Below are 17,360 nucleotides of genomic sequence, written 5' to 3'. Positions count from 1 at the left end.
GGCCAATTAGACGTTTGAGACAATGATCTTTCTCCCTAAAATATTTTCAGATCATACCGGAAACATACTACTACTTCCTTATTTCAAATGAAACACCCAGTATATTATTGCATAGTTTTTGACAATTTCAGAAATTTGCCATACCTTGGGTAGAAACTCAACGGTTCATGAGTTAATAGAATTCTTATGAAAAAAATGGTGGCGATAAAGACTCACATTTTTTTGAATATTTCGGCAGAAAAAGCTTTTTTCGAAACATTTTCTTTCTTTTTCGATTCTGCAAATACGTAGTATTATAAGACTGTTTGCGGTATGGACCAAAAATGTACAGGGTGTTTATGAGGACATTATGAACTTGGACAACTCAAATTCATCAAAAATCAAGATTTTCAAATTAGATATTTTTTTTATTATTTCACTCGATTCTACGTACAAATATAGTGGGGGTTACTCAAGCAAACCCTATACCTAAAATAAATACTTTAAGAGATATCGAGGAAGAACTTTAAATGAGGAAAAACCTCAATTTATAACTGTGTGGAGTAGTCTGTGACTTCCGGAAAACACAGAAAGAAACTAAAATTCGATGTTTCCATAAGTAAATTTGACATTTCAAGAATTGTTATGAATTATTCGTAATTGAAAATTGTATTGGTTTATGGATTTCTCAACAATCCCAACGAAAAATTAATTAAAATTCATGAAATGTAAAATTTAGTTATCCAAACATCGAAGTTTAGTTTCTTTCTGTGTTTTCCGGAAGTAACAGACAGTTATTAACACAGTTATAAATAGTGGTTTTTCCTCATTTGAAGTTCTTCCCCTATAACTTTTAAGGTATTCATTTTAGGTATAGGGTTTGCTTAAGTAACCCCCCCTATTTTTGTACGTAGAATCGACTGAAATAATTAAAAATATAGGTTCTAATTTGAAAATCTTGAGTTTTGATGAATTTGAATTGTCCAACTTCATGATCCTCTTATAAACACCCTGTATATTTTTGTATATTAACTGAAAATGGTATTGGTTCATGGATTTTCCAACGAAAGATTAATTATAATTCATGAAATGTGAAATTTAGTTATCCAAACATTGTTCGACTAGTAGAAAAAACTTGGCCATTATTAAAAATGAAAAGTTGCAAGCTGCCATTTGACTGAATCGTTTCCAATTGTTAATATATGTTATATGCATACAAGGAACTGTCAAGAACGATCGAAAACATGACCGTCAAAGTTCCGAAAAAAAAAAACATAGAGTAGGATATGTTTTTCTCGATCACCGATTTCAAATGCGTCTTGGTCGAATGGTGTTTCTGTGTCTGATTTGTTTGGGTCGTTCCAAGCTCGACGAGGTCATCAAAGTTGTTAGTTCACTTTCCAATCTATAATAGATTTCGTTATTCAATAACTTAGATATTAACGCACTTTTTTCATTTTGTTATGTAAGGTAATCGTGACGAATTTTGTGGCCTTTTGAAGCAATATGAGGCCCCAAATAAATAAGATCCTAGCTACAAATTGTTGAGACTCGTTGTGTTTCAAATATGACGCACAAAGGAATTAATAGGATCATGAGATTCGTTTGTTTTTCGATTTGGTTGACAGACGTCTACATCATGAATTTTTTCGATTTGTTTGCCACTAATTCAACAATTAAAAGTTAGTGGTTCATTTACAGTTTCTCTGCTTATTTCATCCAACTGATGTAGATTTCGAACGTGATATCTTCAAAGTTAGGAAAATTATTCCACCTAATAATTATTCTGACGGAACATAAATTCTTAATTGGATAATTAAAAAAATTACAACGTGATACAGTTGTGTGGTTATAACTGATCTCTTTGAATAAACCCGGTTCAACTGTATTCAGTTTATCAGTAAATCTAGAGAAGCTACCTGAGGATCATTGACATCTCATGAATTTCACAATTCTTTTGTGAATTTGCAAATATTGAATTCGCTCATTTCCATACGAAAATCTACGAATAAAATTAATTCGAAAGCGGAATTATAATATGTATATCCTTCTGATGAATTCAGTTGCGGCGTTGGAGCGCAGGAGCGACTCACTGCCCCGCTCAACGTTACGGCTACTGGGGTGTCCATCGGACACTAGAGCCGATGGCACGCCGAGCCTCGTGTTTCCGTCATCACAGCACGCAAGCCCGACGTGAATGGAATGGCCGTCTTAACGATGTGTCCTGGAAAGCAGAAAGTTGATGCGTAGCTTCCATATATCTGCAATTTCCAACGAAACTCTAGACGCCCATTCGCCTGACGTGCAATACGTGCTCCTTGGTCTGCCGAGGTATAGCAGACCTGAATAGGCGGCATTCACCGTCCGCACGATACCGCGAGGTGCAGCTCTGATTAGGCGGCAATCACCCGGCTGCACCGATGACCTCGTAAAATGCATTAGTTCCTTCGTCACTGGGGAGGGAGTCATGTGGCGGTTTCTCATAAAGCCCCACTTAACAACAATAAACACAGCGCTCGGTGGCCTAGAGGTAAAGAGTGTAAACTCCCTCACCGAGTTGCGACAAGGTGCCGGGTTCGAGTCCCGGCGGCTCCCGATAATAATAAATTCCCCAAGCGTCTGTGACACGGCACACACAAATATACCAAAGTCACACTGATGAGTCCGGTGAAATCCTACACAGTCAAGAGGTCAACGGAAATAAAGTTGGCCTAAAAATGATTTTAATATGTTTGGAGAGTTCCATTTTGTAAGTTCAGTCTTAAATAGATAATAGATGAATCTGTGACAGGAGATGAGGAGTACCAACATATAATAATTAAAAGTAACCATGAAATCTGTATGAAACTGAGATATTCACGCACGATTTTGATTAGTCATAAAATTAGAGAAATAACTATTTTAGAACCTTATAAGGGGTGTTTTTTTTAGATCTCTAATAGCCAGCTCTAATAGAGGTCGATCTTGAACTTCATTTGTGCCCCTTCGACGTCCGTTGCCTACTCTTCTTCGATTTTGTGCATTATCAAACCACGCTTGACAACATCTCATAACAGTAGTTGGACTTCTGTTCGTACGGTTAGCGATTTCTCGAAATGAAATGGCCTTCCGTAGATCAATAATTCGACCGCTTTCAAATTCACTTAGCTGGCGATAAATTCCGCGTACACGTGCTTTAGGCATTTTAACAACAACTAAACATCGACTTTGGATCTCCTCGAACATACGGTTTGTTGAAAAATTTAAAAAAGTTGCGAAAAATTACTAAAATATTTGAGTAACAAAAATTGTTCACATGAAAAAACATTCACGCTTTTCTTCTCTGAATTCAAGCATTTGTTCCTTGCTATACTATGAATTTATTACCAAAAAAAAATGTAAAATTCAAAAAGCTCCTTCTGGATGCTGCAGTTTCTTTGTCAGTCAGTATAACCGCCAAAATAACTAAACATAAAAAAATACTCACGTCCAGAATCCTGCGCCAACTTCATCTTATCCAACGTCGAAGAGTCCCTGTCGTTGTACACCAGCACACCTGCAGCATTGCTCTTGTACGCATTCTCCACCTTAACCTCAAAATTGCACTTGCCCCTCCTGATCAGGGCTATCCAAGGCTCGCCAGGAGGTGGCAACCTCCTATCGTCCCTCGAGCTCATCAGAGGCATCTCACACCCCGAGTGGTCGTTGGGATCCAAGGCAGAAGACACGTGGATGATCAAACCGGAAGCTGGTCCCACGAAACCGCCACCGTACCGCCCCACTTCCGTCTTGTCCCAAGACCAGCCGCCGTTCTCGTCGAACTTGGTGACGTTCAAGTAGGCCGTGGTGTAGGAGTCCTCTTGGTAGTCGTCTGACACGTGGGAGAAGGGGGGATGTGACACCCAATCCTCGCCGCGAGCCGATAACACCTGGGTGAGGAGGGTGAGCAGCAGGGTTCTGTTCTGGGCCATGTCGGATTCTTGCGGTTCACGTACTTGGTGGAGTTTTGCTCGTATGGACGTTTTGGTTGTTGGTTAGAGGTTCAGAGACTACCATAGCAGACTGGAAATGAAGAAAACATGATTAGATTCGAGTAAAATGCTCTAATTAAAACTAATTATACCATAAACGTCAATAACCAGTTGCTCGATCACAAAGGCGAGTGAACATGCCGTCTGACAAAGACGTCGAGGCTGAGCAACGAATTCTCGATCAGATAAAAAGGACCCCATCGCCAAATCCCAATTACTAGATTGTATAAAAACCGAACAGATCCGGTAAAATCGGGAAGAACCACTCAGATTCTGTATCCGAGTTTGGTAAATTAGCGTTGCACAGTTCTCTCTCGTCCTTGTGGATTGAACTTCGAAGCAACTGACGTAATCGGGCGATTTAATTGAGCAGCGTAATGTTGTAGTCAGACTTGTGTTGCTCTAAATCACTGAACGTTTTCGTCTCTTCAGATTTCCTGTTGAAAAAAAAATTGGATCGGAGAAGTGATTGATAAGTGAAAGAGTACATCTCAATCGGGTTGGAAGTTGGGATATAAATAAAGGGTGTTTTTTTAGAGCTATAGAACTTTAAATTGCAATAAAACAACGATGGATTATTCGATTGACATGAATTTTATTTATCTGCAAGATAATCTTGTGGCATTACATTTTAAATATGATTTCTGGCATATGACTGCCACGGCTGGCTCGGATGTAGTCCAATCTGGACGTCCAATTTTCGATGACTTTTTCCAACATTTGTGGCCGTATATCGGCAATAACACGGCGAATGTTGTCTTCCAAATGGTCAAGGGTTTGTGGCTTATCCGCATAGACCAATGACTATACATAGCCCACAGAAAGTAGTCGAGCGTTGTTAAATCACACCATCTTGGAGGCCAATTCACAGGTCCAAAACGTGAAATTAGGCGGTCACCAAACGTGTGTTTCAATAAATCGATTGTGGCACGAGCTGTGTGCTATGTTGCGCCGTCTTGTTGGAACCACAGCTCCTGGACATCATGGTTGTTCAATTCAGGAATGAAAAAGTTAGTTATCATGGCTCTATACCGATCACCATTGACTGTAACGTTCTGGCCATCATCGTTTTTGAAGAAGTACGGACCAATGATTCCACCAGCCCATAAAGCGCTCCAAACAGTCAGTTTTTCTGGATGTAACGGTGTTTCGACATACACTTGAGGATTAGCTTCACTCCAAATGCGGCAGTTTTGTTTGTTGACGTAGCCAGTCAACCAGAAGTGCGCTTCATCGATAAACAAAATAAAATGGACGTAGTGCGCGATACGTATTCCGCACAGAACCATTATTTTCGAAATAAAATTGCACTATTTGCAAGCGTTGTTCAGACGTGAGTCTATTCGTGATGAATTGCCAAACCAAACTGAGAATAAATCACTTGACAGCTGTTAAATCGGTCGCCATGTTGAACAGTTATGCAAACTTAAAGTTATATACCTCGAAAAAAAAAACACCCGTTACATACACAGATTTTGTGGAGCAGTTTATACCAAGCGACCTCGTCGCATGTTAAACTGCTGCTTAGAAGAACGCACGTAGTCAGCACAGGTGATCGTCAGTTCCGGATGTCTGAATGAAATGAACACATATCGAAGAACCCTGAAGATGAATCGTAAATAGTTACATTGTTTGGACGGCTATAGGAAGTTGCTCACGTTGGCTAGCGTGACTTCCTTGTTGAGAAATAGAGGAGCTGCTGGTCGTGGTTTTCCTATGAGATTACCACTTTCCAAAGTGAGAGGATACGCCATTTCCGCTGATCTACATACAACAAGCGACATCTTAATTGGCGCAGTATGTTCGATCATGTTCACATGTTCGTAATAGAAACATCGATTGCACGGAGGAGCCTATATAATAGGCTAATTTAAAAGTCCCCGGTCTACCATAGTAAAACACATTTTTTTCTGTCAAAATTCGATTTTATTATTCAACATAGTTGCCTTCGGGGGCGATACAGCGATAATAGCGCTCTTCCAACTTTTCGATACCATTTTTCTAGTACGATTTGTCTTTAGCTTTAAAATAGGCCTCAGTTTTGGCGATTACTTCTTCATTGGCGCTAAATTTCTTTCCAACGAGCATTCTTTTGAGGTCTGAGAACAGGAAAAAGTCGCTGGGGGTCAGATGTGGCGAATATGGTGGATGCAGAAGCAATTCGAAGCCCAATTCATGCCATTTTGCCATTGTTTTCATTGATTTGTGACACGACGCATTGTCTGGTCCCCTTTCTTTTCCAAATGGGGCCGTTTTTTAACGATTTCATCCTTTAAACGATCCAATAACGCTATATAATAATCGCTGTTGATGGTCTGGCCCTTTTGGAGGTGATCAATGAATATTATACTTTGCGGATCCCAGAATACTGATGCCATAACCTTGCCAGCTGACTGTTGTGGCTTTCCTCGCTTTGGATTTGGTTCATCGTGTGCAGTCTACGCAGCTGACTGTCGATTGGACTCCGGAGTGAAATGATGGAGCCATGTTTCATCCATTGTCACATATCGACGCAAAAATTCAGGTTTAATGCACTTAAACAGCTTCAATCACTGCTCAGAATCATTAACACGTTGTTGCTTTTGATCAATTGTAAGCTTGCGCGGCACCCATTTTGCTCACAGCTTTCTCATGTACAAATATTCGTGAATGATATGATTTACACGTTCAGATGATATCTTCACAATGTCTGCTATCTCGATCAACTTCACTTTACGGTCATTCAAAATTATTTTGTGACCTTTTTTGATTTTTTCATCGGTGACAGCCGGTCACTTCCTAAAGTTATGACCTGGTCTTTTAAATCACCCTCTATAAAATGATAATTTCAAGCTTTATATAAAATTTCATGTTAAATGCTCCAATAAAAAAAAATACCTAATACATATTTCCAAAAGAACAGATCTGACTAGGTTGAATTTAGTTTTAAAAAGCAGTAGCGTTTTTTCAATTTTTTTTTTGGAATTAGATGGGCCCTGTAAATTCACGTGTGTGAGAGTCAGTGACCTTCAATCTCGAAGATACCTCTTTTGTGATTCATCCATAGTAAACCCGTAAATATTCCATATGAGTCAAGAGAATCTTTTCCGATTGAGGGAACATCAAGAGGAATCGGACTTTGATAAAGGCCTAATTATACCTTTCGAATTGTAAAATGCCCGCTGTTGTAAGATTCCCGTTGATTTGGTTGAGTCATTCGTTCATTTGAACACCGATTTTACCAATATAAGTTTCATACATTTCACTGATTGATTAAAAAATAATCGATAACTTTTCGAATTACAACATTTTCAGAGAAGTATTTCAAAATGGTTATAATGGCAACAATGTATGTTATTTTTTGACATTTCTTATGTCATTCGTGTTCAGTGGGTTATGCCGTTCAATCTTGGAAATATATACGCTTCAACAACGTTTGGAAATTATTTTATGAAAATCAGAGCTCATTTGTGGATACTAAGAGAAGTTTGAAAAGAATTCATAGAACATTTTAGAAGAACATGTAGTGAATGGAATCAATATTCGTAGTAATGTGGACAAATTTAAAATATGAAGTACTAGGTAGTGATACTCTTATATCGTGTTATTATAATAAAGTTTTTATTGATCCATCATTCACAAATCAAATTGTATTGGACATGTCAAAGGCAAAATAATGTTACAAATTTACAAACTGAAACAACAATCCTTTTGATGAGAATTATGAAAAAAGAACAACACACTCACAAATCCCAAAAGCCCCTAGCCATCAAAATTAAATTAATTATATAAAATAATAAATAAATAAATAAAATAATATATTAGTAAAATTAGTTATTGATTAACTTAATTCTATTGACAATTGAGTTTGAGTGTTCTTTTTCTAGGTAATAATTTAATTATTTGAAGAAATTTGGCTATCGTTTTTTTATATAGATATACTTTTTAGATTAATTATTTTATGAATGCTTCAAACGTGCGCTCAAAGTTAAAAATAAGATATCACCCACATAATACTTCATAAATAAATAGACAAATAGGAACCAAACTCCAACTACATTTGAATTCGAACAAAGCAAAGAACGTAGGAGAGCATCGCTTGTAGGTCGCGTTGGCTTTGAACAACCAACAAAGAAAACCGGTAACCCTCAACCAAATGAATGCATCATCCTTTCGTGGCCCAAATCGATCCAAATTTCACTCGAAAATAACAGCGTTTTATCTCTTTTTAACTATCCGTCAGATCAACCCACTCATACTGCACTGTCAGTTTCGTCTAATCCAGTTACCAAATGGGGAACGATCATCAGTTGGTATCGGATAACGTTGTCCTGAATTGGATCAATTAAATATACTGCCCAACGAAAACATGGGATGTTGGGATATATAGGATTTTTCAGTAGGAGCTTTCATTTTGAATAGCCCTCTATCTGGGCAGATGTAACGTTTGAAACTGACGTTTTTCGATATAAGACTAGTAAAAACTTCGCCATTACTAAAAATGAAATGATACATGCTTCAACAACGCAATCATATTGTTAAAATACATCTTGAAGCACCTTATTGGCCGGCAATAGTGAAACTGATGTAAAAATGTGAGCTGTTGGGGAAACAGTGGATGTGGAAGAATCCAAATGCAAAATAGGTGCCGCCCGAGCTCACAATCGATCAGAAGCAACAACGTGTTAACGATTCTGAGCAGTGATTGAAGCTGTTTAAGTGCATTAAACCTGAATTTTTGCGTCGATATGTGAGAATGGATGGAACATGGCTCCATCATTTCCCTCCGGAATCCAATCGACAGTCAGCTGCGTAGACTGCACATTATGAACCAAAGCGAGGAAAGCCACAACAGTCAGCTGGAAAGGTTATGGCATCAGTATTCTGGGATCCGCAAAGTATAATATTCATTGATTACCTCCAAAAGGGCCAGACCATCAACAGCGATTATTATATAGCGTTATTGGATCTTGTTAACGATGAAATCGTCATCGTCATCAAGACAATGCGCCGTGTCACAAATCAATGAAAACAATGGCAAAATTGCATGAACTGGGCTTCGAATTGCTTCTGCATCCACCGTATTCGCCAGATCTGGCCCCCAGCGACTTTTTCCTGTTCTCAGACCACAAAAGAATGCTCGTTGGAAAGGAATTTAGCGCCAATGAAGAAGTAATCGCCGAAACTGAGGCCTATTTTGAAGCGAAAGACAAATCGTACTAGAAAAATGGTATCGAAAAGTTGGAAGATCGCTTTAATCGCTATATGGCCCTCGAAGGCAACTATGTTGAATAATAAAATCGAATTCAGCCAATAAAATGTGTTTAACTATGGTAGACCGGGGACTATTCAATACGATCTATTAGTGATGATGTCACACACCGCCATTTTTCTTCTCCTGTCAGTGTTCGGAATCCAAACGAATTGTCATTCAAATTAGTACGATGTCGTTAAAGAAATTGGCTTATTTTGATAAATAAAATTATTCAAGGAACGATTTTACTATTAATTGATAGACAGAAGGAACGAGATTAATGCCAGTTAGTTCGAACTTGAAGTTCAACTAATAAACACGGCTTTTTACAAAATCTGGGGAATGATACAGGATTCAAACTTACTGGTATAAACCATGTTCCTTCTGTCTATCAATTAATACTGAAATCGTTCCTCAAATACTCTTATTTATGAAAATAAGCCAATTTCTTCAACGACACCGTACTAATTTGAATGACAATTTATTTGTTTGGATTCCGAAAACTGACAGGTTAACCAAAAATGGCGGTGTGACGTCACACTAATAGAGCGTATTGGCCTGTTACAATGCCTCATATATAATCGTAAGTAATTGCACAAGTTCATCAAAATTACCAATAATTTTGCATGACAGCGTGTTGTCATAAAAACTGCATGAGTTCATTTTCATTTTTGGAGGGTGGAGGGCTCTTTCTCCAAAAATTAAAATGACCGAATGCAGTTTCTCAAAAGAAAACACGCTAGAATGCGAAATTATCCGGTCATTTTGATGCACGAGTGTAATTCGGGGGAATATTTCCCTCCTGTCAAAAATTCTATGTATCTGGAGAACAATTATCGAAAATTACAGCGATAATTGCATTGTAGGAAGCGAAACTGCACTGCGATAATTGTTCTGTTCATAGATGCTTAGTTTCTATGCATCTTACAGTTCGAATCTATGGCAATTCCATTCTAAATCAGTTTGACAGGTAATGTAACAGTTTATTCGGGAAATATTCCCCCGAATTACACTCGTGCATCAAAATTACCGGATAATTTCGCATTCCAGCGTGTTTTCTTTGAAAAACTGCATTCGGTCATTTTCATTTTTGGAGAAAGAGCCCTCCACCTTCGGTGTCGGGCTCTTTCTCCAAAAATGAAAATGAACTCATGCAGTTTTTATGACAACACGCTGTCATGCAAAATGATCGGTAATTTTGATGCACTTGTGCAATTACTTACGAATATTTCCCGCTTAAACTGTTCACTTGTCAAAGTGACATAGATTCCGTATGATGCCATTGATTGGATCTGTGTAAGATTCATAGAAACTATGCATCTATGAACAGAACAATTTTCGATAATTGCATTCCATTTACATAGAATTTTTGACAGGAGGGAAATATTCATATATAATTATGGTTTCTAGCGTAAAACAAACCTTACTTAATATGAACTGACTGCTGAAACGGCATTCGAGATCGAGGCTCGAAAATTTCAAGTTTTCAGGTCGTTATCGTGTTTACGAATTCGAAAAATGACATAGCGATCAAAAACATCCCTTCTGGGCGCAGCAACACTCCTAATCCCTTCAAATATTGTTTATTATCAATCATTCCATCACGTTCCGATCGGAAAAATCGGCGTGATCCAAACATCCCATCGTTCATCGTGTCTGTCAACAGTGTCAACCACTTGAACCCACCCGGAAGAAGCGTTCACCAGCCTTGGATAGAGGCCGCGCGAAGGACCAAATAAGTATTAATACGCGAGATATTCCTACGACCTGAATGCTTAATTGTCGCGGGCGAAAGCAACCTGACCAATCACCTTGATCGAAATGGTCTTTTTATTGAGATAGTGTCATTGCAGTGAGCGGAAACGAAGGGAACGGCTCTTTACCGGAAGGAATAAAAAGATGTGGATTTATGGGATTTGGGAGGTTTCCGAATTGGTCAAGGAAGAACGTTCTTTCGAATCGACTGAATTTTAACTTTTAGAACAGGCTAGATTATAGTATTATGTCATAGTGTTAGAGAATTATACATATACAGGCTGTCCTGAAACTATGGTCCCAAATCGAAGGATAAGATTCGCCTTGAAAAATAAATAAGACTTTCTTAATATTTCTTTTTTCAAATATCGTTCGTTGCAGCGATTCAGGTTATTAAAGTAGTTTTTCTACATTCATGCAAAAAGCAAAACTTTATTGAACTATATTTAGTGGAAAAAAAGTTCTTTATTGCAATAAAGCTTTTATTGCACTCATCTGTCATTCTACTTCAACGTGCTGTCACCAATTGTTCAATCACTTTATACATTGAGGGTAAAAATAAAGTTTGAGTTAAATTGTTCGCAACGTATTAGTTCCTGTTTCAATGCAAATTGATATTAATAATAAAGTATTCAAGTTGCGCTTTTCATTTTCCTACACCTAGTGCCGCACCTCAATAAATCATTTTTTGCTTTTTGCATGAACGTAGAAGAAATGTTGTATGCAACGCGTGCAAAAATTGTTTATTGCACTCGACGTGAAATTGTCCGACGAGGCCGTTAGGCCGAGTCGAGTGCAATAAACATTCACTTTTTGCACTTGTTGCATAAATAACTATTTTATTAGTAATTTCCACAGTTTCCAAAATCATTCAATTCATTTGAAGATAATGTTTCTGTCATAGAGTAATAAACATATATAGAGGACGTATACTCGATTTTTACATGTCCCCAACATGGTTAGATTACGTTGTCGGATTGTGATGTATTTTCTAATCCACAATTTTAGTATATCGTTATGAATGTATATTATATTGAATGAAATTATTTATCTCAGTAATTCCCGATTAAATATGCAAAGTTGAATATTTGGAATCCGATATTTTTCCTAATTGTCGAATTTATAATAAGCTGAATATTTATGATTTTCTGTATCTACCTGCTGAAATCCAAGGTTTGCCAACTTTTGCTCTCCTAGTGTCATTGGTTGTTTCACGTCGTTTGGCGCGCTAGAAGTTTGTTTTCTGATATATTTAGGTATTCATCCCAATATATTATTTTGAGTTGATATGATACGTTTATTCACTATGGGACATAAGTAGCGCGTTCTTTGTGGAGAAACTCGCGAATTGAGTGAAATATCGGATCACTGATATGTTTCCATTTCCGCGCGCTTCATGTCAAATTTAATAGTTCATGTTGGGGGCAAAATTTGCTTACTGAAAATGACATATGCTCCCTCTACCTATGTTTATTACTCTAAGGATATAATTTACATTTTCAGTTGCCAATAGTGGCGTACAAGATGGTCCCTTTTCTGCCTTTTTTTTTACGCCAAAGGTGAAATAAAAAAAAATTATGCATTTTTGGCATTCCCCATTTAATTTTGATTGAAAAATGTATCTCTGCAACGAACGATATTGTTGAGAAAAAAATATTACGAAAGTCGCATTTCATTTTTAAGGCGAATATTCTGTTTCAATTCAAGCTTGGCGAACAGATGTCACCGACAGTGACACAACTTTTTTCTTGTTAGTAACCAACTTAAGAAGATGCGTGACAAAATTTCGGAACAAAGTACATTTGTTGTTAACAAAGTACATTTGTTGTTGTTCGAAGAATAGATAAAAAAGGGTTTCGTGTATTTTTGAAACACGGTTTTTCGGTGGGAAAAAAAATTGTTATTCAGACTCACAGTTCTTAAAAAGGGATCAAAGAAAATAATTTTGGCTATAATGAATAAGTAATTATCAGGACTTATTGAACAAAGTGTTAGGAAGCCCGTACATAAAATCCATTCGCTGTGTAGCACTGCCCAAATACGTGACAAAATCAACTTCTAGATTCGATCAATTATCGCCGTTTCTAGAAGGCCTCGGAAAAGTTAACGACTCCAATTCACCTAGTGTGACCGATACTTTCAACGAATATAGTCTCTACGCCGTTGCATTTGATTGTGATTTATGGCTTCAAGCCGTTCAATTCCGTCAGAAGCACCGTTTTTACACAGACCGATAAACGGGCGAGGAACCCGCTTCTATGGTCGCCACGATTCTGTGGAATCGTGTCTGGTTTGGATGATGATCGAATCATAGACTGATAAAACAAGATTTCTATGGGAATTGCCTAAATTTCAGTTAGTTATTTCAGAGTGTGGATAACACAAAATTGAATGAAGAACTGACTTGACGTTCACCATTAGCCACCACATCACAGCCACATCCAGTAAAGAAACATTTTTTATTTATTTTTTCTATTCGTCAAGATACCCGTTTGACAACGGTTTGCAACCGCTCGCCTCCTTCAGAATCAGCTTGAGCAAACTCATGGGGTGCAAATTAGCACTCAGACAATAAGAAATCGCCTCAGAGAATATGATTTAAGGCCTCGTGTCGCGGCAAGAGGCCCAGCTCTTACCCCAGCCCATCGAAGGGCGCGTTTGGATTTTGCGAGAGAGCATATCCATTGGGAAGAGGCTGATTGGGAAAGAGTTCTCTTCACAGATGAGTCTAGATTCTGCCTCTACCATTGTGATCGACGTTCCCTTGCATACAGACGTCCACATGAAAGATGTGCTCAGTGCAATTTCCTGAATACTACTGGTTTCGGGGGAGGATCGATTATGGTATGGGGTGGAATATCTTTGACTGCTCGCACAGACCTAGTGGTCATTTATAATGGAGCTATGAATGCTGATAGGTATATAAGGAAAATTATTGAAGAGCTTCTAGTGCCATTTGCCCCATACATTGGTGAAAATTTCATTTGTATGGACGATAATGCCAGACCCCATCGTGCGCGCATCGTTCAGGAGTACTTTGAAGAGGTTAAAGTCTCTCGAATGGAATGGCCAGCAAGAAGTCCAGATCTCAATCCGATTGAGCAGGTTTGGGACAACCTCAATAGAAGGCTGACAAGTTCAGAAAATCATCCAGCTACTCTTAATGACTTAGGAATCCAACTCAGAGAAATCTGGGAAGGATTAGATCAGAACATTTTAAGATCACTCATTTTGAGTATGAACCGTCGTTGCCGAGCTGTAATTAACGCAAGGGGTGGAAATACCAAGTATTAAATCACTTATCAGCATTCCAGTATATTGAAAATTGTTCATTTCTCTTCTTTCACATAAGATTCGCTGAAATCCTGAATTTTTCTTCCATTTAATGTGTCTTGTTTCGTTCAAAACCTTCCCGAGAGAACATAAAAAATAAGTTATAAAGTCAATGTAGAGTTAACTTTCATTAAAATCGAGATTTTCAGAATGTGCGTTAATTTTTTTGCGCATCGGTGTATGTTATAGACTCTATTAATACCTTGTTGATTAGTAACACACCCCTATGGGTGTGTAATAGATATTTGGTATATCGACAAACCGGCTATTCTCAAAGAGACAATAGATTATATGATAGGATCAATAAAGTTAATCTTCATCAACAAAGATAAGCTATTCCTACCAATTTTGTTCCGGCAAAAAGGAATTTATCAACTTTATGGTATCGAATCTATAATTAGAAAAGCTTACATACACACTCAAACGATCAGAAAATAACAATAACTTTTGGTGTTTTGAAACATTTCTCTCGAGATTTCACAGGGTTCTGATACAAATGTTCCTAAATTGAAGGTACAATGTAAAATGACAGATTTCTTGGGTAATTTTGAAAAAAAAATCTTATGAACAACTTATCTCGAAAACAAAGCGTTTGACCATGTTTATAGGATTTTCCCGAGAAATCTCCCATTTTCGTTTGTACCTACTCCCAATTTAGGAACACCCTGTAGGTATACGCTCACAGGTAACACTATAACACTATAAAAATCGCACCGAAAATTGTTCATTGAAACACTTTTCTACCAAATTCATATGACGTGAAACTCCACGTGAGTATTTAGTTGGAAAAACAATATTCGATAAACATACTGAAGTATTTTCACCCTGCCGCTTACCTACCATTCTTTTTGTTAAAGTTTTAACATTTTTCAAGTACGCTAAAATCTCTAAGAAGAAACAATAAAATCGAAATTTTGAAAATTCAGGTCATCAATATTTTGAAATCGGGTCAATTGTTATGAACTTCTTTCTTCTTCGGAATATCTAAATTATAATTTAATTAGGTATAGTTTTAATCTAGACATCAGCACACGTGACACATTACGTGTCTTTGTTTAGATCCTTTCTTTCAAGTTCACTCTATTTTGTTTATAAATAAACAATACATAGATAAAGTTCGAAACCCTTTTGACAATGAATTATTTAATCATCGATGACATGTTTTTGTACGAGTTCTTCAAGAAGCTAGATTAAAATTTTGTTTTAATTTCGGGAATATAGGTTTGATATAGGAAATTAAAAATTTCAGTCGAAAATATCTGAGAAAAATACATTTTCAATGAATAAAATAGTAAAACATGTACCTATTTATAAATTTATTCGAAATCAGAGTGAAATCATGTAGATTCCTCAATGATACCTGCATCAAATGGAATTATTAATAATCGGATTGTGGAATTGAAGAGAAATCATAAACAGAATTTCAACATCAAAATTACATTCCCTACCTTAGCTGAATTTCAAATAAATGCACATAAAATCACGATAAATCTGTCAAACAGAAGTGTTTTTTATGACTACAAATTTTGTCTCGGGTCTCACCGAAAAATGCATCAACTTAAAATAGAAGCTAAGTATCCAAGCAGCCAAATATTATTTTCAACTATACAATCAAGTGGCTATAAACATTTACAAAGATTAATGTACCTAATGGAGGGTTTTTCGTTGACGCTTTCGACCTCGTAAAAATCTCCTATATTTCTTTAATTGGACATGAAGGATATAATTACACTGATATTATTTCAGATATACTCATATATTTCATTAAATGATAGTGGATTTTCAAGTTGAAGGGTAATTAGATGAAGTAGTTCAGTTGATAAATTAAAACAATTTTTCTTCGACAAAATAACAATCACTCACGCAATTTTCACTTGAATATTAACACCATTGTCAACAAAATTGCAGATTGGAATCCCCTTTCAAGATAAGATACCTTCCATACCTTGATTACTGTTGTTAAGATATCATTAGGTGAAATAATTCATCATAGCGCTTCGTGTTATCCATACTAATTTGAAAATATTCATCACCTCAGCACAAGAATACTAGTAATTTCCATTATAATCAAGATTTACTGAATCTCTTAGAAAATTAATTATCTTTTACAATTATTATAGAATTGTAACAATCATTATTCTATGATTCAACTTCTTCGCTGTCCAAGGAATTCCGTATTATATGCGGTAAGAAATTCAAGCATAAAAAACTCACACTGCGTCAAAATCGGCAACCTCCACGCTCTCGAACGGAATACTTAAAAGTTTATCAAACTGAAAAGTGAAGATTATCCACGAAATACCATCACTTCTCCTTTGATTTTTCATCGAATTTTCGCGCACTGGAGCAGCACCTGGCCATCCACCGTCTCGCGATCAACTGAAAACAAAACAAACAGAGCACGAACCAGTAACCATCGATGCCGGACGGTTAGACACACTGTTGTCTATGCACCGACACAGGCGAGTTTTCACGATTCTTGAAATGCGAAGGCATCTGTATGGATTTTTCGGACCAACGCGACGAAGTGACATCTGGGGAAAATTCCGAAACTTCTCTCCTCTCGTGATCCAACTTTAGGAGGTTCCTATCTGACTAGACGGAAAAATCCAAATATTTCAATTATCTAGGAAGTGAAAATTCTGTTCATTCATTCTCGACTCTTGTCTTGAGTATGAACAAGAGCTCTATACATACAGGGTGAGCCATATAATCCGGAAAACATCAAGATATTTATCAGTTTTTATTTGGAGGGATATATGTTGTCTGAGTGAGCCAATTCGTGGGTGTACTACACTTATCACCTTGAAATTTCTCTTGATTGTTTGTTTCGGTGTTCGAAACTCATTTGAAGTTGGAGATAATGCAGTCCCGGAGGTTATATTGATCGGCCTCCAAGATCTCCGGATTTTACACCTCTAGACTTTTTTGGGGGTCATTCAAAGAGTCACACAACATACAAAATGAAGAATGAAAATTAACCTGTATGGGCGTTTTCCGAAAAAAAACTCATACTTATGGCTTGACTGTTTTATTGGGCCACTCTGTAT

The 17,360-nt window shown here is 37.1% G+C and overlaps 1 protein-coding gene across 1 annotated transcript in view; it reads right to left on the bottom strand.

Moving 5' to 3' along the window:
- Positions 1 to 16,756, bottom strand: part of LOC123683851 (protein goliath-like) — a 52,530-nt gene extending 35,774 nt beyond the window's left edge. Inside the window, exons 1-2 of the mRNA XM_045622794.1 lie at positions 16,525 to 16,756; positions 3,446 to 4,020 (exon numbers count right to left, since the gene is read on the bottom strand). Of these exons, the coding sequence (XP_045478750.1) occupies positions 3,446 to 3,929 (484 nt within the window). The 5' untranslated portion in view covers positions 3,930 to 4,020; positions 16,525 to 16,756. The remainder of the gene's footprint in view (positions 1 to 3,445; positions 4,021 to 16,524) is intronic.
- Between the last annotated feature and the right edge of the window lie 604 nt (positions 16,757 to 17,360).

Source organism: Harmonia axyridis, chromosome 7 (genome assembly GCF_914767665.1).
Source record: "Harmonia axyridis chromosome 7, icHarAxyr1.1, whole genome shotgun sequence".
In the NCBI taxonomy this organism is placed as follows: Eukaryota; Metazoa; Arthropoda; class Insecta; order Coleoptera; family Coccinellidae; genus Harmonia; species Harmonia axyridis.
The sequence above is the reverse complement of the archived record's forward strand: the minus strand, read 5'-3'. Positions and strand labels throughout refer to the sequence as shown.